Below are 23945 nucleotides of genomic sequence, written 5' to 3'. Positions count from 1 at the left end.
AGTGGAAAGAAGGAGGCAGAGAGGAATGAGTCAAAGGTAGACGTGGGGAGGTTAAAGTCACCCAGAACTGTGAGAGGTGAGCCATCCTCAGGAAAGGAACTTATCAAGGCGTCAAGCTCATTGATGAACTCTCCAAGGGAACCTGGAGGGCGATAAATGATAAGGATGTTAAGCTTGAAAGGGCTGGTAACTGTGACAGCATGGAATTCAAATGAGGAGATAGACAGATGGGTCAGGGGAGAAAGAGAGAATGTCCACTTGGGAGAGATGAGGATTCCAGTGCCACCACCCCGCTGGCTCGATGCTCTAGGGGTATGCGAGAACACGTGGGCAGACGAGGAGAGAGCAGTAGGAGTAGCAGTGTTATCTGTGGTAATCCATGTTTCCGTCAGCGCCAGGAAGTCTAGGGACTGGAGGGTAGCATAGGCTGAGATGAACTCAGCCTTGTTGGCCGCAGACCGGCAGTTCCAGAGGCTGCCGGAGACCTGGAACTCCACGTGGGTCGTGCGCGCTGGGACCACCAGGTTAGAGTGGCGGTGTGGAGCGTTTGTATGGCCTGTGCAGAGGGGAGAGAACAGGGATAGACAGACACATAGTTGACAAGCTACAGAAGAGGCTACGCTAATGCAAAGGAGATTGGAATGACAAGTGGACTACACGTCTCGAATGTTCGGAAAGTTAAGCTTACGTTGCAAAAATCTTATTGACTAAAATGACGAAAATGATACAGTACTGCTGGCTGGTGGAGTAGGCTAGCTAGCAGTGGCTGCGTTGTTGACTTTGAACGTGTAGCTGGCTAGGTAACCTCGATAGTTTCAGTACTACACCTTGTCATGATACAAAAGCAACTTTGTAGCTAGCTAACATAACACTAATCAAGACGTTCCTTTGTAATGTATTTAGTTTCTACAATGCTGCTCGTCGGTAATAGTTGGCTGGGTTTGGAAAAATGGCGTCGCGGGGGACGGAAATAGCTGGCTAGCTAACCTCGATAATTACTAAACTACACAATTATCAAGCTATGACAAAGACAACTATGTAGCTAGCTAGCTAACACTGCACTAGTCAAATCGTTCCGTTGTAAAGTATTAGTATCTACAGCACTGCTAGTCGGTAACGGTTGGCTAGTGGGTTAATGATGACTAGGTGTGTTGACTAAGTCTGGCGTCGCGTCGCGGCTGGCTAGCTAGCCTCGATAATTACTCTAACTACACAATTATCTTAGATGCAAAGACAGCAAAGATAACTATGTAGCTGGCTAACTAACACTAACACTACACTAATCAAGTCGTTCCGTTGTAATGTAATAGTTTCTACAGTGCTGCTAGTCGGTAGAAGTTAGCTGGTTGGCTAGCTAGCAGTGTTGACTAGCTAGCTAGCAGTGATGACTACGTTAGGAGGACGAAGATAGCTAACCTCGATAATTACTCTAAACTACACGATTATCTTTGATACAAAGACGGCTATGTAGCTAGCTAAGAAAAATTGCTCAGATCAAACAAATCAAACCGTTGTAATGTAATGAAGTGTAATATTACCTGTGGAGCGAAGCGTAGTGCGACTGCTCGCTCCAAACCGGAAGTTGAGTAATCATCATCATCACCAACACCATCATGACCATCATCACCATCATCAACACCATCATCACCATCATCATGACCCTCATCACCACTTATCATCACCATCATCATGAACATCAGCATCATCACCATCACCATCATCAACACCATCATCATCATCCTCATCACCATCATCACCATCATCATGACCATCATCATCACCATCATCACCACCATCACCATCTTCACCACCATCAGCATCATCACCAGCATCATCATCACCAGCATCATCATCATCATCACCATCATCACCAGCATCATCATCATCACCATCATCACCACCGTCATCATCATCATCATCACCAGCATCATCATCATCACCAGCATCATCATCATCACCAACACCATCATGACCATCATCACCATCATCAACACCATCATGACCATCATCACCATCATCAACACCATCATGACCCTCATCACCACTTATCATCACCATCATCACCATCATCATGAACATCAGCATCATCACCATCACCATCATCAACACCATCATCATCATCCTCATCACCATCAACACCATCATCATCATCATCACCATCATTGTTGTCTTCATCAATATCATCATCATCATTATCATAATCTCTCCAGGTAGCTCTGGTCCAGTACTATACCTCTACAGAGTTTGTCTGTGTAGCTCTTGTCCAGTGTTAACAGCATCATCAGCTCCTCCATGCTGTTAAGGTGGAGTGTGTTGTCCTGGTCGCCATGGGAACCAAGCAGGCTCAGTTCAGCTCTGTCGTAACCGGGCCCGATGCCGATGGGGAAAACTGACACGCCTGTTGGCAGAGTTATGATGTCATCACTAAACTGTGGTGGTTGTTATGATGTCACCATTAACCTGCAGTCCTCGTTATGTCACCATTAACCTGCTATCATCGTTATGATGTCACCATTAACCTGTGGTTCTCCTTATGATGCCACCACTAACTTCCTGCCCTCCTTATGATGTCACTACTAACATGCTGCCCTCCTTATGATGTCACTATGAACATGCTGCCCTCCTTATGATGTCACCACTAACTTCCTGCCCTCCTTATGATGTCACCACTAACTTCCTGCCCTCCTTATGATGTCACCACTAACTTCCTGCTCTCCTTATGATGTCAGCACTAACCTTCTTCCCTCCTTATGATGTTACCACTAACCTCCTGCCCTCCTCATGTCACCTCTAACCTGTGGTCCTCCTTCTGATGTCATCACTAACCTGCGGTCAGCGCCTCGTTAGTTGCCTCCTGTAGTTGGTCAGTCGACCTGTCAATCACCAGCATAACCACCACCTTGGCCACACCCGCTCTGCCCCCACTAGACGGAGAGATGGATGTTTGGACAGCAAATCGCAACGCAGCACCTGATCACAGAGAAAGAAAGACCATCAGATGATACGGTGTGTGTGTGTTTCCCAGCGCGATGTGTGTGTGTTACCCAGCGCGATGTGTGTGTGTTTCCCAGCGCGATGTGTGTGTGTTACCCAGCGCGATGTGTGTGTGTTACCCAGCGCGATGTGTGTGTGTTACCCAGCGCGATGTGTGTGTGTTACCCAGCGCGATGTGTGTGTGTTACCCAGCGCGATGTGTGTGTGTTACCCCGTATGGTGCGTGTGTGTGTGTTACCCTGCACGGTGCGTGTGTGTGTTACCTGGCATGGTCTATTTACTGTGTTGGGAGATTGTTTTCTCTTTCTGAAACTGATAGTCCTTTTCCAGATACAGCATAAATGACTGCTAAAGATTAAAACAATGTCAAATTGTCATGGACCTGTCAGCAGAACTTGTGAATTCAACAATGTTTTGCATTGACTTTTCACCCAACCTCAATATAATGCACTGCCCTGTCTAGGATTCTGCAACACTGTCTAGGGCAGACTACTAACAATAGCATTCAGACTGCTTCCCTTTTTCCACATTTTGCTATGTTACAGCCTTCTAATAATACCAAAAAATCCTCATCAATCTACACACAATACCCCATAATGACAAAGCAAAAACAGGTTTTTTTAAATTTTTGCAAATGTATTAAAAATAAATAAATACCTTTTTTACGTAAGTATTCAGACCCTTTGATATGAGACTCGAAATTGAGCTCAGGTGCATCCTGTTTCCATTGATTGAGATGTTTCTACAACTTGATTGGCATCCATATGTGGTAAATTGGACATGATTTGGAAAAGCACACACCTGTCTATATACGTCCCACAGTTGACAGTGCATGTCAGAGCAAAAACCAAGCCATGAGGTCAAAGGAATTGTCTGTAGAGCTCCGAGACAGGATTGTGTCTGGGGAAGGGTACCAAAACATTTCTGTAACATTGAAGGTCCTCAAGAACACAGTGGCCTTCGTCATTCTTAAATGGAAGAAGTTTGGAACCACCAAGACTTTTCCTAGAGCTGGCCGCCAGGCCAAACTGAGCAATCTGGTGATCAAGTTGATCAAGAGGTGATCAAGAACCCGATGGTCACTCTGACAGAGCTCCAGAGTTCCTCTGTGGAGATGGGAGAACCTTCCAGAAAGACAACCATCTCTGCAGTTACTCCACCAATCTGGCCTTTATGGTAAAGTGGTCAGACGGAAGCCACTCCTCAGTAAAAGGCACATGACAGTCACTCAGTGTTTTCCAAAAGGCACCCAAAGGACTCTCAGACCATGAGAAACAAGATTCTCTGGTTTGGTGAAACCAAGATTGAAGTATTTGGCCTGAATGCCAAACGTCCCATCTGGAGTAAACCTGGCACCATCACTACGGTGAAGCATGGTGGTGGCAGCATCATGCTGTGGAGATGTTTTTCAGAGACAGGGACTGGGAGACTAGTCAGGATCGAAGGAAAGACAAACAGAGCAAAGTACAGAGAGATCCTTGATGAAAACCTGCTCCAGAGTGCTCAGGACCTCAGACTGGGGCGAAGGTTCACCTTCCAACAGGACAACGACCGTAAGCACACAGCCAAGACAACGCAAGAGTGGCTTCAGGACAAGTCTACTAATTAGTGGTGATCAGAACAGCAGGTATCTTCACAGCACCAGTCTACTAATTAGTGGTGATCAGAACAGCAGGTATCTTCACAGCACTAGTCTACCACATCGTGGTGATCAGAACAGCAGGTATCTTCACAGCACCAGTCTACTACTTAGTGGTGGTCAGAACAGCAGGTATCTTCACAGCATCAGTCTACTAAATAGTGGTGATCAGAACAGCAGGTATCTTCATAGCACCAGTCTACTACATCGTGATGATCTGCACAGCAGGTATCTTCACAGCAGCAGTCTACTACTTAGTGGTGATCAGAACAGCAGGTATCTTCACAGCACCAGTCTACTACTTCAAATTCACTTTGACATTCACAGTTCCTATTGGATAGGTGAAAACCTGATCTTCACCAGTTACCACAGCCACAAATGGCTATACCATGCCTATTTCTTCAATTTCACTTCTTAACATCTGATTTTAAACCTAAGCATAACCTTAAACCTAACCTTAACCACACTGCTAATCTTATGCCAACTCCTAACCTTAAATTTAGACAAAAATCATTTGAATATTTTTGAATGTTTGGGATCTAGCCAATTTTGATTTTGGCTGTGCTAACTAGTGACAAAAGCCTGTTCCACAACGACCTGCTGAGTTCTGAACACAATAATGATGGAGGGGGTGTATCTGTGTCTAATGGGTTGTCTCTAGAGCTGAAGGAGGGGCTGTAACTGGCTCCAATGTGGTTCTTCAGTGACTTCCTGCTCTTTCCTGTGTGGAGTAAGGGTAGCATCATGCTATTATGAACTCAGCTTTCTGATGGAAGAAGTTATGGGCTTAAAACCCCAATGCTCCTCTACAGACAGTAAAACAGCATTGTACTGGATCATTCTACCATCAGTGACGTAAAGTGATATTATTATTATTGGAACTGTTTGGCCACTATTGTTGGCTAAGTCAGCATGATGCACTGTGGGGTCCTGGGGTCCAGCAAAATTAAGGCAGTTTATCCAATTTTAAAAACATTACAATACATTCACAACACACTATGCGCCCTCAGGCCCCTACTCCACCACTATCACATATCTACAGTACTAAATCCATGTCTATGTATAGTGCGTATGTTATCGTATGTGTGTGTGTGTGTATGCATGTGTCTGTGCCAATGTTTGCGTTGCTTCACAGTACCCGCTGTTCCATAAAGTGTTTTTTTTTTTATCTGTTTTTAAATCTAATTTTACTGCTGGCATGAGTTACTTGATGTGGAATAGAGTTCCATGTAGACATGGCTCTATGTAGTACTGTGCTCCTCCCATAGTCCGTTCTGGACTTGGGGACTGTGAAGAGACCTCTTGTGGCATGTCTTGTGGGGTATGCATGGGTGTCTGAGCTGCGTGACAGGAGTTTAGACAGACAGCTCGGTGAATTCAACATGTCAATATCTTTCATAAATAAAGGTAGTGATGAAGTCAATCTCTCCTCCACTTTCAGCCAGGAGAGATTGACATGCATATTATTAATATTAGCTCTCTGTGTACATCCAAGGTCCACCCATGCTGCCCTGTTCTGAGTCAATTGCAATGTTCCTGCTGTAAGTCCCTCTTTGTGGCACCTGACCACACGACTGAACTGTAGTCAAGATGTGACAAAACTAGGGCCTGTAGGACCTGCCTTGTTGATAGTGTTGTTTAGAAGGCAGAGCATCGCTTTATTATAGACAGACTTCTCCCCACCTTTGCTACTACTGCATCAATATGTTTTGACCATGACAGTTTACAGTCTAGGGTTACTCCAAGCAGTTTAGTCATCTCAACTTGCTCAATTTCCACATTATTCATTAGAAGATTTATTTGAGGTTTATGGTTTAGTGAGTGTTTTGTCCCAAATACAATGCTTTTAAGTTTTAGAAATATTTAGGGCTAACTTATTCCTTGCCACCCAGTCTGAAACTAACTGCAGCTCATTGTTGAGTGTTGCAATCATTTCCGTCGCTGCAGTAGCTGACGTGTATAGTGTTGAGTCATCCACATACATAGACACACTGGCCTTACTCAAAGTCATTGGCATGTTGTTAGTAAAAATAGAAAAAGCAAGGGGCCTAAACAGCTACCCTGGGAAATTCCTGATTCTAACTGGATTATACTTGAGATGCTTCCATTAAAGAACACCCTCTGTGTTCTGTTAGACAAGTAACTCTTTATCCATAGCGGGGGGGTGTAAAGCCATAACATATACGTTTTTCCAGCAGCAGACTATGATCGATAATATCAAAAGCTGCACTGAAGTCTAACAAGACAGCCCCCACAATCATTTTACCATCAATTTCTCTCAGCCAATCATCAGTCCTTTATGTAAGTGTTGTGCTTGTTGAGTGTCCTTCCCTATAAACATGCTGAAATTCTGTTGTTAATTTGTTTACTGTGACATAGCATTGTACTGTATCTGGTCAAACAGCATTTTTTCCAGACATTTACTAAGGGTTGGTAACAGGCTGATTGGTCGGCTCTGGGAGCCAGTAAAGGGGGCTTTTACTATTCTTGGGTAGCGGAATGACTTTAGCTTCCCTCCAGGCCTGAGGGCACACGCTCTCTAATAAGCTTAAATTGAAGATGTGGCAAATAGGAGTGGCAATATCGTCTGCTATTATCCTCAGTAATATTCCATACATATTGTCAGACTTGGCTTGTCATTGTTGATAGAAAACAGTACTTTTTTATCCTCTTCCACACTGACTACGGAATTCAAAAGTACAATTCTTGTCTTTTATCATTTGGTCCGATACACTTGGATGTTTAGTGTGAGCGGTTGTTGCTGTCATGTCATCCCTAAGTTTGCTTATCTTGCCAATGAAAAAGTCATTAAAGTAGTTGGTAATATCAGTGGGTTTTGTGATGAATCTGATTCAATGAATGAAGGAGGCGAGTTGGCTTTGTTCCCAAAATTTAATTTAAGGTGCCCCAAAGCTTTTTACTATGAGTCTTTATATAATTTATCTTTGTTTCATAGTGTAGTTTATTTTTTATAAAGTTTAGTTTTGTCACATGATTTCTTAATTTGCAATAGGTTTGCCAATCAGTTGGGCTGCATGACTTAATTGCCATACCTTTTGCATCATCCCTCTCAACCATACATTTTTTCAATTCCTCATCAATCCAAGGGGATTTAACAGTTTTTACAGTCGTTTTCTTAATGGGTGCTTATTAGTAACTGGAATAAGTAGTTTCATAAATGCGTCAAGTGCAGCGTCTGGTTGCTCCTCATTACACACCACGGACCAACAAATATTATTTACATCATCAACATATGAATCACTACAAAACTTATTGTATGACCTCTTATACACTATATTAGGCCCAGCCTTTGGAACTTTGGTTTACCTAGATATGGCTATTATATTGTGATCACTACATCCTATGGACTTGGATACTGATTTAAAGCAAATTTCTGCAGTATTAGTAAAGATGTGATCAATACATGTTGATGATTTCATTCCTGTGCTGTTTGTAACTACCCTGGTAGGTTGACTGATAACCTGAACCAGGTTGCAGGCACTGGTTACAGTTTGAAGCTTTTTCCTGAGTGGGCAGCTTGATGATGTCCAGTCAATATTTAATAAATCACCCAGAAAATATACTTCTCTGTTGATATCACATATATTATCAAGCATTTCACACATATTATCCAGATAGTGACTGTTAGCACTTGGTCTATAGCAGCTACCCACCAGAATGGGCTTTAGGTGAGGCAGATGAACCTGTAGCCATATTACTTCAACAGTATTTAACATGAGATCCTCTCTAAGTTTTACAGGAATGTGGTTCTGAATATAGACCGCAATACCGCCTCCGTTGGCATTTCTGTCTTTTGAGATAGTCAGAATATGAATGGAATCTGTTACAAGCAAGTTATTGACTTCATAAACCTTGTTTCTCAGGCTACATATGTTAATATGGGCTATTTTTTGCACTTTTCTGTGTTGCTTGATAGTTTCTAATGCTTTACTGGGAGGCTTATCAGAGGTAGACTTCCTCATGTTATTTACATTGGAGCTGATAGTGCAGGGTGAGCTGCATAAAGTGGTCTTCCTACTATTGCACACCGCCTCAGTGCTAACAGTGTAACTCTGGTTTATAGGCGAATGATTACTGATTACAATAGCTGTTGGATAAACAGATGAATTCGGTGCAATTAGGGGTACATAAAATAAATTACTTACATTGTGTTTGCCAATGTCCCTAAGATCATGTACATTTGATGCAGCATTATGATGACTCATTGTCACAATGGTAGAGATTAACTGAGCTAGTCTTGGATCATTGTGTTATTGACTGTACGTCTGTTTATGTGTAACTCTGTGTTGTTGTTTTTGTGTGTATTACCCAGTGGTGTGTGTATTACCCAGTGGTGTGTGTATTACCCAGTGGTGTGTGTATTACCCAGTGGTGTGTGTATTACCCAGTGGTATGTGTGTGTGTGTATTACCCAGTGGTGTGTGTATTACCCAGTGGTGTGTGTATTACCCAGTGGTGTGTGTATTACCCAGTGGTATGTGTGTGTGTGTATTACCCAGTGGTGTGTGTATTACCCAGTGGTGTGTGTATTACCCAGTGGTGTGTGTATTACCCAGTGGTGTGTGTATTACCCAGTGGTATGTGTGTGTGTGTATTACCCAGTGGTGTGTGTGTGTGTGTGTGTGTGTATTACCCAGTGGTGTGTGTATTACCCAGTGGTGTGCGTATTACCCAGTGGTGTGCGTATTACCCAGTGGTATGTGTATTACCCAGTGGTGTGTGTATTACCCAGTGGTGTGTGTATACCCAGTGGTGTGTGTATTACCCAGTGGTATGTGTGTGTGTGTATTACCCAGTGGTGTGTGTATTACCCAGTGGTGTGTGTATTACCCAGTGGTGTGTGTATTACCCAGTGGTGTGTGTATTACCCAGTGGTATGTGTGTGTGTGATTACCCAGTGGTGTGTGTGTGTGTGTGTGTGTGTATTACCCAGTGGTGTGTGTATTACCCAGTGGTGTGCGTATTACCCAGTGGTGTGCGTATTACCCAGTGGTATGTGTATTACCCAGTGGTGTGTGTATACCCAGTGGTGTGTGTATTACCCAGTGGTGTGTGTGTGTGTGTGTGTGTGTGTGTGTATTACCCAGTGGTGTGTGTGTGTCTGTATTACCCAGTGGTGTGTGTGTGTATTACCCAGTGGTGTGTGTGTGTGTGTGTGTGTGTGTGTACCCAGTGTGGTGTGTGTGTGTGTGTGTGTGTGTGTGTGGTGTGTGTGTGTGTGTGTGTGTGTGTGTGTGTGTGTGTGTGTGTATTACCCAGTGCGGTGTGTGTATTACCCAGTGGTGTGTGTGTGTGTATTACCCAGTGCGGTGTGTGTGTGTATCGGACTGGTCAGCTGGTCCACCAGGGTCAGCAGGTGTGTCCTGTCCTGCTCCTCTCTCCAGGCCACGCCCACACTACTGGTCTCTCCGTATGTAACCACACCCACCTGAGTCTCGTTCCGACCTGAAAACACATCCCCCGGGGAATTATATTTCCAGTCTCTTACAGACCATCGTTCTCTGCAATGTGTTATTTCACTTTGTGTTACTTTTTCATGTTAATGTTGGGTAGTTCAGTAAGAGCTGTGTTTTTATTGGATGGTTCAGTAAGAGCTGTGTTGTGATTGGATGGTTCAGTAAGAGCTGTGTTGTGATTGGATGGTTCAGTAAGAGCTGTGTTGGGATTGGGTCGTTCAGTGAGATTTGTGTTGTGATTGGGTGGTTCAGTAAGAGCTGTGGTGTGATTGGGTGGTCCAGTAAGAGCTGTGTTGTGATTAGGTGGTTCAGTGAAAACTGTGCACTGATTGGCCAGCAGGCGTACCGATATCAGCGCTGTTGACGAAGGCTTTGACAAACGTCTTCATGTCCTCAAATTCTGTCCCGCCCTCTGGCTGCCCGTCAGTCTCTGGCCCCGCCCTATTCCCGCCTCTCAGCAGGAACAGGACATCCATCGGCTTCCTGCATGGCACTGGGGCAGAGGTCACAGGATATCAACAAATCACAGAGTAGTAGAGGAATTCACCAGACCTCATCTATATTCACAAATGTGGGTGTGGTGTGTGGGTGTATCAAATCTAATTGTATTTGTCACATGCGCCTAATACAACAGGTGTAGACCTTACCGTGAAATTCTTATGTACAATCCCTTAACCAACAACGCAGTTTTAAGAAAGATAAGTGTTAAGAAAAATATGTACTAAATAAACTAAAGTCAAAAATAAAAAAGCAACAATAAAATAACAATAACGAGGCTATATACAAGGGGCACCAGCAACGAGTCAATGTGGCAGGGGGTGCAGGTTAGTCAAGGTCATTTAGGTAATATGTACATGTAGGTAGGGGTAAAGTGACTATGTATAGATAATAAACAGCGAGTAGCAGCAGGGTAAAAAAAAGGGGGGGGGGGGGGGTGGTAAATGCAAATAGTCTGGGAAGCCATTTGATTAGCTGTTCAGCAGTCTTAAGAAGCCTTCTGAACCTAGACTTAGCTCTCCGGTACCGCTTGCCGTGCGGTATCAGAGGGAACAGTATAGGACATGGTGGCGGGAGTCTTTTGACACCTCCTGGTATATTGGTCCTGGATGGCAGGAAGTTTGGCCTCAGTGATGTAACGGACCGTATGCACTACCCTCTGTAACGTCTTGCAGTTGCCATTCCAGGCGGTGATTCAACCAGTTAGGGTGCCTCAATGGTACAGCTGTTGAACCTTTTGAGATGGGTCCTTCTGAGGACCCATGCCAAATCTGAGGAGTCCCAATGTTGAGGATCAGCGTGGCAGATGGGTTGTTGCCTACCCTCACCACCTGGGGGTGGCCCGTCAGGAAATCCTGAATCCAGTTGCAGAGGGAGGTATTTAGTCCTAGGGTCCTTAGCATAGTGATCAGCTTTGAGGGCACTATGGTGTTGAATGCTGATCTGTAGCATTCTCAAGTAGGTGTTCCTTTTGTGCAGGTGGGAAAGGGCAGTGTGGAGTGCAATAGAGATTGCGTCATCTGTGGATCTGTTGGTGCGGTATGCAAATTGAGTGGCTCTAGCGTTTCTGGGATGATGGTGTTGATGTGAACCATGACCAGCCTTTCAAAGCACTTCATGGCTACAGACGTGAGTGCTACAGGTCGGTAGTCATTTAGGCAGGTTACCTTGGTGTTCTTGTGCACAGGAACCATGGTGAAACATGTAGATATTACAGTCTTGGCCAGGTTGAACATTTCAGTGAAGACACTCACCAGTTGGTCAGCGCATGTTCGGAGAATACGCCCTGGTAATCCGCCTAGCCCTGTGGCCTTGTGAATGTTGACCTGTTTAAAGGTCTTACTCACATTGGCTATGGCGAGCGTGATCACACAGTTGTCCAGAACAGCTGGTGCTCTCATGCGTGCTTCAGTGTTCGAAGCATACATAGAAGTAATTTAGCTCGTCTGGTAGGCTTGTGTCACTGGGCAGCTCACGGCTGAGATTCCCTTTATAGTCCGTAATAGTTTGCAAGTCCTGCCACATCTGATGAACATCGGTGTAGTAGGATTCAATCTTAGTCCTGTATTTACGTTTTTCCTGTTTGATAGTTCATCTGAGGGCATAGCAGGATTTCTTATAAGCGTCCCGCTCCTTGAAAGTGGCAGCTCTACCCTTTAGCTCAGTGTGGATGTTGCCTGTAATCCATGGCTTCCGGTTGGGGTATGTACATACGGTCACTGTGGGGACGACGTCATTGATGCACTTATTGATGAAGCTGGTGACTGAGGTGGTATACTTCTCAATGTTTTTGGGTGAATCCTGGAACATATTCCAGTCTGTGCAGGAAAACAGTTCTGTAGCTTAGCTTCTGCGTCATCTGACCACTTAGTTATTGTGCGAGTCACTGGTACGTCCTGCTTTTGTGTTTGGTTGTAAGCAGGAATCATGAGGATAGAATTATTGTCAGATTTGGTAGTCATTTAGGCAGGTTACCTTGGTGTTCTTGGGCACAGGGACATTGTATTTATGCTTTGCCTGTTTGATGGTTCGTCAGAAGGCGTAGCGAGTTTTATTATAAGTGTCCGGATAAGTCCTTGAAAGTGGCAGCTCTAGCCTTTAGCTCAGTACAGATGTTGTCTGTAATCAATGGCTTTTGGTTGGAATATGAACATACGGTCACTGTGGAGGCACGTATTGACTGATGTGATAAACCCCTCAATGTTATCAGATGAATCCTGAAACATATTCTAGTCCGTGCTAGCGAAACAGCCCTGTAGTTGATTAGATTAGATTCGTTTATTAGTCACATGCACAGGGTCGCAGATGTAATTGCAGGCTACAGTAAATTTCTGAAGCTCTGAGCTCCGACAGTCAAAAAGAGAAGTTAAAGAAACAATGATAATAATAATAATAGATAATAATAATTATAATAATAACTGTAAGAATGATAAATGTCCATTGTGGAGTGGGGGCAGGAAGTCTGGCGGCAGGAGCAGGACAGAGAGAGCAGGTAGCTGACTAGTGGTGGCTATTCAACAGCCTTATGGTCTGGGGGGGTAGAAACTATTTGCCAATCTTCCAGTTTTTGCCATGATGCTCCTATACTGGCCACGTCTGACTGATGGAAGTGGGTAGAACAGGTCATGGCTCAGATGGCTGACGTCCCTGATGACCTTATTGTCTTTCCTGTGACACCTGGTGTTGTAGGTGTCCTGGAGGGCAGGCAGTGAACACCCAATGGTGCGTTTGGCTGAGCGTACAACCCCCTGTAGAGCCTTGGAGTCAGCGGAATTGGAGTTACAATACCAGGCTGTGCTGTTCTCGATGGTGCTTCTGTAGAACAATGTGAGGGCCCACGGGGAAAGGCCTAATTCCTTCAGCCTGAGGTTGAAGAGTCGCTGTCGTGCCTTCTTCCCCACAGTGTCCGTGTAGTGTAGTTTGACCATTTCAGCTCTTTTGAGATGGGTACACCTTGCAGACGTGTAGCTTAGCATAAATAGACAGCTACGAAAAATATAGATGAAAACTCTCTTGGTAAATACAGTGAGGGGAAAAAAGTATTTGATCCACTGCTGATTTTGTTAGTTTGCCCACTGACAAAGAAATGATAAGTCTATAATTTTAATGGTAGGTTTATTTGAACAGTGAGAGACAGAATAACAACAATAAAATCCAGAAAAACGCATGCCATAAATGTTATAAATTGATTTGCATTTTAATGAGGGAAATAAGTATTTGACCCCCTCTCAATCAAAAATATTTCTGGCTCCCAGGTGTCTTTTATACAGGTAACGAGCTGAGATTAGGAGCACACTCTTAAAGGGAGTGCTCCTAATCTCAGTTTGTTACCTGTATAAAAGACACCTGTCCACAGAAGCAATCAATCAATCAGATTCCAAACTCTCCACCATGGCCAAGACCAAAGAGCTCTCCAGGGATGTCAGGGACAAGATTGAAGACCTACACAAGGCTGGAATGGGCTACAAGACCATCGCCAAGCAGCTTGGTGAGAAGGTGACAACAGTTGGTGCGATTATTCGCAAATGGAAGAAACACAAAAGAACAGTCAATCTCCCTCGGCCTGGGGCTCCATGCAAGATCTCACCTTGTGGCGTTGCAATGATCATGAGAACGGTGAGGAATCAGCCCAGAACTACACGGGAGGATCTTGTCAATGATGGGACCATAGTCTGGGACCATAGTCACTAAGAAAACAATTGGTAACACACTACGCTGTGAAGGACTGAAATCCTGCAGCGCCCGCAAGGTCCCCCTGCTCAAGAAAGCACATATACATGCCCGTCTGAAGTTTGCCAATGAACATCTGAATGATTCAGAGGACAACTGGGTGAAAGTGTTGTGGTCAGATGAGACCAAAATGGAGCTCTTTGGCATCAACTCAACTCGCCGTGTTTGGAGGAGGAGGAATGCTGCCTATGACCCCAAGAACAACATCCCCACCGTCAAACATGGAGGTGGAAACATTATGCTTTGGGGGTGATTTTCTTTTTAGGGGACAGGACAACTTCACCGCATCAAAGGGACGATGGACGGGGCCATGTACCGTCAAATCTTGGGTGAGAAACTCCTTCCCTCAGCCAGGGCATTGAGAATGGGTCGTGGATGGGTATTCCAGCATGACAATGACCCAAAAACACACGGCCAAGGCAACAAAGGAGTGGCTCAAGAAGAAGCACATTAAGGTCCTGGAGTGGCCTAGCCAGTCTCCAGACCTTAATCCCATAGAAAATCTGTGGAGGGAGCTGAAGGTTCGAGTTGCCAGACGTCAGCCTCGACACCTTAATGACTTGGAGAAGATCTGCAAAGAGGAGTGGGACAAAATCCCTCCTGAGATGTGTGCAAACCTGGTGGTCAACTACAAGAAACGTCTGACCTCTGATTGCCAACAAGGGTTTTGCCACCAAGTACTAAGTCATGTTTTGCAGAGGGGTCAAATACTTATTTCCCTCATTAAAATGCATATCAATTTATAACATTTTTGACATGCGTTTTTCTGGATGTTTTTGTTATTCTGTCTCTCACTGTTGAAATAAACCTACCATTAAAATTATAGACTGATCATTTCTTTGTCAGTGGGCAAACGTACAAAATCAGCAGGGGATCAAATACTTTTTTCCCCCCACTGTAGAGTTGTTTATATGGAAAAGCCAATGAGGTGTATTTTATCCATGTCCTTGTTCAGCCACGACTCTGAGAAACCTGGAATATTAGAGTTGTTCAGGTTGATAGGATAGTCTGGAACGAAGCTCGTTCAGTTTGTTTTCTAGTGACTGTACGTCAATAGAACAGAGGGCAATAGTGGTCTAGATGCTTGCCAATGTAGTCTAGTCATGTTGTCACCTCGCTTTCCTCTCTATGGCCGCCACTTCTTATTTAGAGTCCCAGGATCAGGGTTAACCCTAACCCTAACCCTAACCCTAACGCCTGGCTCGGGGTAGAGCTGCCGACTCGTTGATGTAGAATTCATCATCCAAATCAAGGTTAGTGATTGCTGTTCTGATGTCCCTAAACTATTTTCGGTCAAAAGAAATAATGGTGGAAATATTATATAAAATTAAAGTTAAGCTCAGTGATAGAAAACACACAAAATAGCAGAATTGGTCAGGAGCCTGTAAGACCACAGCTAACTCTACCTACATGTACATATTACGTCAATCACCTCGACTAACCGGTGCCCCCACACATTGACTCTGTACCGGTACCCCCTGTATATAACCTCCACATTGACTCTGTACCGGTACCCCCTGTATATAGCCTCCACATTGACTCTGTACCGGTACCCCCTGTATATAGCCTCCACATTGACTCTGTACCGGTACCCCCTGTATATAGACTCCACATTGACTCTGTACAGGTACCCCCTGTATATAGCCTCGCTATTGTTATTTACTGCTGCTCTTTAATTATTTGTTAATTTTATTTAAAAAAAATGTTTAACTGCATTGTTGGTTAAGGGCTTGTAAGTAAGCATTTACAATTTTATTTTATTTAATCCACTGCAGCACCATCTCAACAAAGTCGGTGTGTGTGTGTGTGTGTGTGTGTGTGTGTGTGTGTGTGTGTGTGTGTGTGTGTGTGTGTGTGTGTGTGTGTGTGTGTGTGTGTGTGTGTGAGTGTTTTACCTGAGGGAGGCAGGGTGGCTCTGGGGGCCAGTGTGGGGGTGAGTCGTGGGGGAGGCAGGGTGGGGGAGCGAGGAGAGAGGGAGTTTCTGGTGATATTAACCACAGTGGTAACCAGAGAGGTAAGGCTGGTATAGTCATCCACCATGAGGGGGCGCTGTGGGGAGCTGAGAGGCATCAGGTCCACCTCTCTAACCTTCGGCCCTACCCCGATGGGATACACCCGGGTGTGTGTGTGGGAGGAGGGGGGGCGCGTGATCACGTCGGTGGGGGGGTTCTCTGTCACCAGGAAGACTAGCTGGGGGGAGGTAGGGGTGGAGGAGGGCCTATCAGTAGTCACTTCCTGGTAGATCTGGCCAATTGCTGCACCCGTGTTGGTCTTGTCCCCACCCCTCCAGCGGATCTCCCGCAGTCTTCTTAGAAACTTGGTTCTCTGCCATTGTATTTCCCAGCGCGTTATCTCCACGGTGACCGTTTCCGAGTATTGTATGACTGTAACACGCACGGACTCCTCCCCTTCCTCTGCCAGCTGTGATATCACTTCCTCCAGAAAGAGGAGAGAGGCGTTAAATCCCACCTCCCCAACCGAGTCAGAACCTTCCAGGATAAATGTCACGTATTTAGAGGGAGGAGAGGAAGAGGGGGAGGAAGAGGAGGAGAGAGATGAAGGAGAGGGAGAAGTAGTTGTGGGGGCCATGCCAGTAGGCTGTATGGGGTTGGGGAGGTGTTGGGACAGGGTGGAGGTCAGGGTGGGGATGGTCTCCAGCAGTGGAGGCTGTGTGGTGGTGGTGGTACCAAGGCTAAGTTTAGCCATGCCAGGCTTGGCGGGCGGGGACTTGGGGGTCTCCGGCTCCAGCCCCAGGGTACAGAGGTAGTCAGTGACCTCCATAAAGTTGTCCGGCAGCTCAGACACGCTGTTCAGCTGGTAAGCCCTGTTATCAGGCTTGGCTTTCGTGATGTCATTAACCTGTGTCATGCTAGCCTCCGGACCCAGCGCCAGCGTCAGGGTGGTAATGTCTTTCTTCCGAAGAAGCTTGACGGTGGCGCGGAGAGGCCGGGGATTGGCGCTGGCGGTGAGGATGATAGCGACGCGGCCGGCATGTTCTCGCTTGTTCTTGTCATAGATGTTGATTGCCAGATACTTCACCGCCTCGTCTAGAAACGCAGCATCACCACCACTGTAGTGCAGCTCACGCACTGTCTTCTTAAACAACCACTTCTGAACCTAGAGGTTAGAGGTCAGGAGTTAGGAGTGAAGTTAATGTAATATGAAGAATATGGCTAATATCGGATAACAAACTCTCTCAGTTATAAGATGGCGTTGTGTGTGTGTGTGTGTGTGTGTGTGTGTGTGTGTGTGTGTGTGTGTGTGTGTGTGTGTGTGTGTGTGTGTGTGTGTGTGTGTGTGTGTGTGTGTGTGTACCTGCATGTCATAGCTCTTGACTAGAGGTCGAAAAAATGAGACCCTGACAAGACCCTGTCATTAACCAACTCAGATAAGACCCTGTCATTAACCAACTCAGATAAGACCCTGTCATTAACCAACTCAGATAAGACCCTGTCATTAACCAACTCGGATAAGACCCTGTCATTAACCAACTCAGATAAGACCCTGTCATTAACCAACCACGACAGGACCCTGTCATTAACCAACTCAGATAAGACTTTTGGTGGGAATACATTTTCTGAACATCACGCGCCAATGTAAAATGGGTTTTTTGGATATAAATATGAACTTTATTGAGCAAAACATACATGTATTGTGTAACATGAAGTCCTATGAGTGCCATCTGATGAAGATCATCAAAGGTTAGTGAATATTTTAGCTGTATTTTTTGGTTTTTGTGTTGCATGTCCTTGCTTGGAAAATGGCTGTGTGGTTTTTCTTGTGAAGTTCATGTCCTAACATTATCATCCTAATATTATGCTTTCGCCGTAAAGCCTTTTTGAAATCGGACAATGTGGTTAGATTAACGAGAAGTTTATCTTTAAAATGGTGTAAAATAGTTGATTGTTTGAGAAAATGAAATTAATGAGATTTCTGCTGTTTTGTATTTCGCGCCATGCTATTTCACTGGCTGTTGAATAGTGTGTCCCGCAGGTGGGACGGTCACGTCCCACCTAGCCCATAGAAGTTAACAAAAGACTCCAATATGCAAGTAACCATTTCGGGTGCATTCGTAAATTCAGTCTGGAACACGATTTCAGAGCACTCTCATCTGAATGTGCCAGAGTGCAGAATAACTGATGAACTTACGAATGCCCAACACCCGATGAATATGGCCGGTGTCAGTAAACATTGGCAATAAAGCGTAATTAAATTGTTGCCAGCAGCACAGTTACAGTCACCAATGCTCTGGATAACATGAAAACAGCCCAACCAGCTCTGCTCGGTAAAGTAAAATGGTCAGAGTGGGGTTCTCAGTTGTGTCTGGAAGTACTGTAGCTAGCAAGCTAGCCAATGTTAGCCAGTTAGCTTGGGTGATTGACTGCTGTTCTGAGGTCAGAATGCTCGGATCAACCCTCCTCATCAGTCAGAGCGTCCAGCGTGCACTCTCAACGCTCCGAGAGCGAAACGCTCTGAATTTACAATCAATCTGATAGCACAGTAACATAACAGCCTAACAAGCTCTGCTAGGGCGAGTAATGTTCAGTGAGCTGTTCTCTCATTTGTGTCTGGAAATAGCTAGCAAGTTAGCCAGTTAGCTTGTGTGCTTGACTACTGTTAGTACAGAACGCTCGGATCAGCCTTAAAGAGATGGGTCGGGCTAATTAAGACTGTGTGAACGATGCTGAATGGTTGTAGACAAAGAGCAGTTTGTACCAAAACATTCAAAGGCCAATTTCTCAAATTTAGCAACTTTCAAAGCAGAATTACTTTCCCATTGTTCCTCAAATGCAGTGTATGATATACCATTTTACATTTACGTCATTGTAGCTCTGTGTCTCTGCTTTTATCCAATGTAAAAAAAAAAAACACCATTTCAAATTGTAATACATCAAGGCAGTCGGTCACAAATGTATAAATTGAATAAATAAGACAAACAAAATAAAAATTAAATATATATCCCCTTCCGTATCCACAGTTGTGCTTCCAAAATAATAATTATTAGTAGGCTATAGGCAAGGAGACTAACTATGGATGCTGCTCCCGTTGTTCCATCCAGCATACTGCATCTCCTCATCAAATATCAGAGACACCGGCCAGCCAGCAGGGTGAAGTTCCCTTGCAGGAAAAATATCTATCTATCTAGCCCCGTTACACTGGCATATGGCGACTTCATCTTGCCTCACTGACTTGACAAATAGTGAATTCAACCAAATCAGTTAGACAAGCAAACAAATTATTGGCTCTGTCATTTTATCTGAATAAATTATAATACACACTTTTTGGCGGGTAAAATGACAAGTAGCCGACATTTCCTGAGATGCTATAGAGGTCAGTACTCAGTCAGTAGTTCTACGTGGCTGTGTGCGCTTCTGCATACCATTTCAGAGGAATAAATTGCGCAAAACAAATTAAAGCAGGCTGATATGCAATTTTGTCTGACAATAATTTAAGATAACAAAATGTAAATATGTTAAATTTGGATTGATGTTGTTTATGAACTAAACTCTTCAATTTAATTCAGGGTCTGTCTGTTACACCCACAAGAGATCCGAGTCCACCAAACTGGACCCTACCCGGATCTAATGGTCAACTACAGAATTTAGACTCGACCCGGATCCTACCCTGACACTTGAAGAGCTCTAGTCTTAACTCCAGAGTGATACCGCAGTACCGTAGCCCTGGTGTGTGTGGGTGTGTGTAGCCCTGGTGTGTGTGGGTGTGTGTACCTGCATGTCGTAGGTCTTGACTCCAGAGTGATACAGCAGTACCGTAGCCCTGGTGTGTGTGGGTGTGTGTAGCCCTGGTGTGTGTGGGTGTGTGTACCTGCATGTCGTAGGTCTTGACTCCAGAGTGATACAGCAGGACCGTAGCCCTGGTGTGGGCAGAGCCCATCCTGAACCTGTCCACCACTGATAGGATGAACTGTTTGACGGACAGGAAGTCCTCCTCGCTGAGCGCTGCCGAGCCATCTAATAGGAAGGCCAGGTCCATGGCCCGGTCACATGACCCCTCCGGCATCACTGTCGAGACAGGCTGGGCGGTGGGTGTGGTCAGACCAGCAAGGGTAGTGTACGAAGTTACGGTGTCCAGAGGAGCACAAACCTCACAGCTCAGAGTGTTGTTTTCACAGTGGCTGGAACACACACACACACACACACACGCACGCACGCACACACACACACACACACACACACACACACACACACACACACACACACACACACACACACACACACACACACACACACACACACACACACACACACACACACACACACACACACACACACACACACACACACACACACACACACACACACACACACAATTAGATTAATAGTTCAAGACATTGTTCCAGACATATACAATGTATGTGGTGTGTGTGTGTTACCATATCTGACAATGCTGGGGGTCGTCATGGTTCAGGATGACCTTGTTACCATGGGAGATCCTCTCTCCGTCATGGTAACATATGTGGCATTGGGCGGGTTCAACACACTGCATGGAAACCTCATCCAATATCTGACCTTCAAGGCAGAGGCGGAGGGGTTACTGCTGCCTGCACAGTGTGTGTATACATGTGTATGTGTGTGTTTATCAGTGTATGTGTGTGTATCTAGGACTAAATATCAACAACATAGGTAGCTTCCACATGGCTGTGAACGAGCTGAGAGACAAAGCAAGAAGGTCCAATTAAAATCTGGCTCAAAATTGAGGGATGACATTGGGACTAAATGAACTAACCTAGCTACTGAGCGCCTAAGAAACCGTCTTGAATTAACATGGACTGTCAATGGAGACACGAGTTGTTCTTAGGCGTTCACAAGCACATTCACCAGTTCATAAGCACATTCACCAGTTCACAAGCACATTCACCAGTTCACAAGCACATTCACCAGTTCACAAGCACATTCCCCAGGTCACAAGCACATTCACCAGTTCACAAGCACATTCTCCAGTTCACAAGCACATTCACCAGGTCACAAGCACATTCACCAGTTCACAAGCACATTCTCCAGTTCACAAGCACATTCACCAGTTCACAAGCACATTCACCAGTTCACAAGCTGTTCACCAGTTCACACAGAGTTGAAGTCGGAAGTTTACATACACTTAGGTTGGAGTCATTAAAACTCGTTTTTCAACCACTCCACAAATTTCTTGTTAACTTCTTTGGGATAGGGGGCAGTATTTTCACGGCTGGATAAAAAATGTACCCGATTTAATCTGGTTACTACTCCTGCCCAGAAACTAGAATATGCATATAATTAGTAGATTTGGATAGAAAACACTCTAAAGTTTCTAAAACTGTTTGAATGGTGTCTGTGAGTATAACAGAACTCATAAGGCAGGCCAAAACCTGAGAAGATTCCATGCAGGAAGTGCCCTGTCTGACAATTTGTTGTCCTTCTGTTGCATCTCTATCGACATTACAGCATCTGTGCTGTAATGTGACACGTTCTAACTCTTCCATTGGCTCTCAGAAGGCGCCAGAAAGTGTAATGGGGTGTCTGCTGTCTCTGGGCAAAGAACAGCAGCAGAATTTGTGAGTGGTCAGCCTGGGGACAGTGACACTGACATGCGCGTCCACGAGACTACTCCATTTTTTTCTTTCAGTCTTTGAATGAATACAACGTTGCCCGGTTGGAATATTATCGCTATTTTACGAGAAAAATAGCATAAAAATTGATTTTAAACAGCGTTTGTCATGCTTCTAAGTACGGTAATGGAATATTTTGAATCTTTTTGTCACGAAATGCGCTCGCGCGTCACCCTTCGGATAGTGACCTGAACGCACGAACAAAAACCAAAACAACATTTGTTGTTGAAGTAGAAGTCCTGGGAGTGCATTCTGACGAAGAACAGCAAAGGTAATCACATTTTTCTAATAGTAATTCTGAGTTTAGGTTGTCCCAAACTTGGTGGGTGTCAAATTAGCTAGCCTGTGATGGCCGAGCTATGTACTCAGAATATTGCAAAATGTGCTTTCGCCGAAAAGCTATTTTAAAATCGGACATAGCGATTGCATAAAGGAGTTATGTATCTATAATTCTTAAAATAATTGATGTATTTTGTGAACGTTTATCATGAGTAATTTAGTAAATTCACCGGAAGTTTTCGATGGGTATGCTAGTTCTGAACATCACATGCTAATGTAAAAAACTGTTTTTTGATATAAATATGAACTTGATTGAACAAAACATGCATGTATTGTATAACATAATGTCCTAGGAGTGTCATCTGATGAAGATCATCAAAGGTTAGTGTTGCATTAAGCTGTGGTTTGGGTTTATGTGACATATATGCTTGCTTGGAAAATGGCTGTGTGATTATTTGTGTCTATGTACTCTCCTAAGATAATCTAATGTTTTGCTTTCGCTGTAAAGCCTTTTTGAAATCGGACAATGTGGTTAGATTAACGAGAGTCTTATCTTTAAAATGGTTTAAAATAGTTGATTGTTTGAGAAAATTGAATTGTGGTATTTTAGTTGGTTTTGTATTTCGCGCCGTGCGATGCCATTGGCTGTTGGCTAGGGTTCCGCAGGCGGAACGGCGTTTACTATAGTTAACTATAGTATTGGCAAGTCAGTTAGGACATCTACTTTGTACATGACACAAGTCATTTTTCCAACAATTGTTTACAGACAGATTATTTCACTTATAATTCACTGTATCACAATTCCAGTGGGTCAGAAGTTTACATACACTAAGTTGACTGTGCCTTTAAACAGCTTGGAAAATTCCAGAAAATTATGTCATGGCTTTAGAAGCTTCTAATAGGCTAATTGACATAATTTGAGTCAATTGGAGATGTACCTGTGGATGTATTTCAAAGCGTACCTTCAAACTAAGTGGCTCTTTGCTTGACATCATGGGAAAATCCAAAGAAATCAGCCAAGACTTCAGAAAAAAAATTGTAGACCTCCACAAGTCTGGTTCATCCTTGGGAGCAATTTCCAAATGCCTGAAGGTACCACGTTCATATGTACAAACAATAGTACGCAAGTATAAACACCATGGGACCACTCAGTTGTCATACCGCTGAGGAAGGATGCGTTCTGTCTCCTAGAGAGGAATGTACTTTGGTGCAAAAAGTGCAAATCAATCCCAGAACAACAGCAAAGGACCTTGTGAAGATGCTGGAGGAAAAAGGTATAAAAGTATCTATTTCCACAGTAAAACGAGTCCTATATCGACATAACCTAAAGTCCTATCAGCAAGGAAGAAGCCACTGCTCCAAAACCGCCATAGACAAACCAGACTATGGTTTGCAACAGCACATGGGGACAATGATCATACTTTTTGGAGAAATGTCCTATGGTCTGATGAAACAAAAATAGAACTGTTTGGCCATAATGCCCATCATTATGTTTGGAGGAAAAAGGGTGAAGCTTGCAAGCCAAAGAACACCATCCCAACCATGAAGCACGGGGGTGGCAGCATCATGTTGTGGGGGTGCTTTGCTGCAGGAGGGACTGGTGCACTTCACAAAATAGATGGCATCATGAGGCAGGAAAATTATGTAGATATATATTGAAGCAAAATCTCAACACTTCAGTGAGGAAGTTAAAGCTTGATCGCAAATGGGTCTTCCAAATGGAAAA

The 23945-nt window shown here is 44.3% G+C and overlaps 1 protein-coding gene across 1 annotated transcript in view; it reads right to left on the bottom strand.

Moving 5' to 3' along the window:
• The window catches only part of vwf (von Willebrand factor), a 156892-nt gene that overhangs the window by 68664 nt on the left and 64283 nt on the right, over window positions 1-23945 (bottom strand). The window contains exons 27-33 of the mRNA XM_045688600.2: window positions 20732-20867; window positions 20164-20473; window positions 16233-17454; window positions 10457-10603; window positions 9956-10099; window positions 2827-2970; window positions 2234-2398 (exon numbers count right to left, since the gene is read on the bottom strand). Of these exons, the coding sequence (XP_045544556.2) occupies window positions 2234-2398; window positions 2827-2970; window positions 9956-10099; window positions 10457-10603; window positions 16233-17454; window positions 20164-20473; window positions 20732-20867 (2268 nt within the window). The remainder of the gene's footprint in view (window positions 1-2233; window positions 2399-2826; window positions 2971-9955; window positions 10100-10456; window positions 10604-16232; window positions 17455-20163; window positions 20474-20731; window positions 20868-23945) is intronic.

This window comes from Salmo salar, chromosome 10 (genome assembly GCF_965601325.2).
Source record: "Salmo salar chromosome 10, fSalSal1, whole genome shotgun sequence".
In the NCBI taxonomy this organism is placed as follows: Eukaryota; Metazoa; Chordata; class Actinopteri; order Salmoniformes; family Salmonidae; genus Salmo; species Salmo salar.
This window is presented reverse-complemented; position numbering and strand designations above follow the sequence as displayed.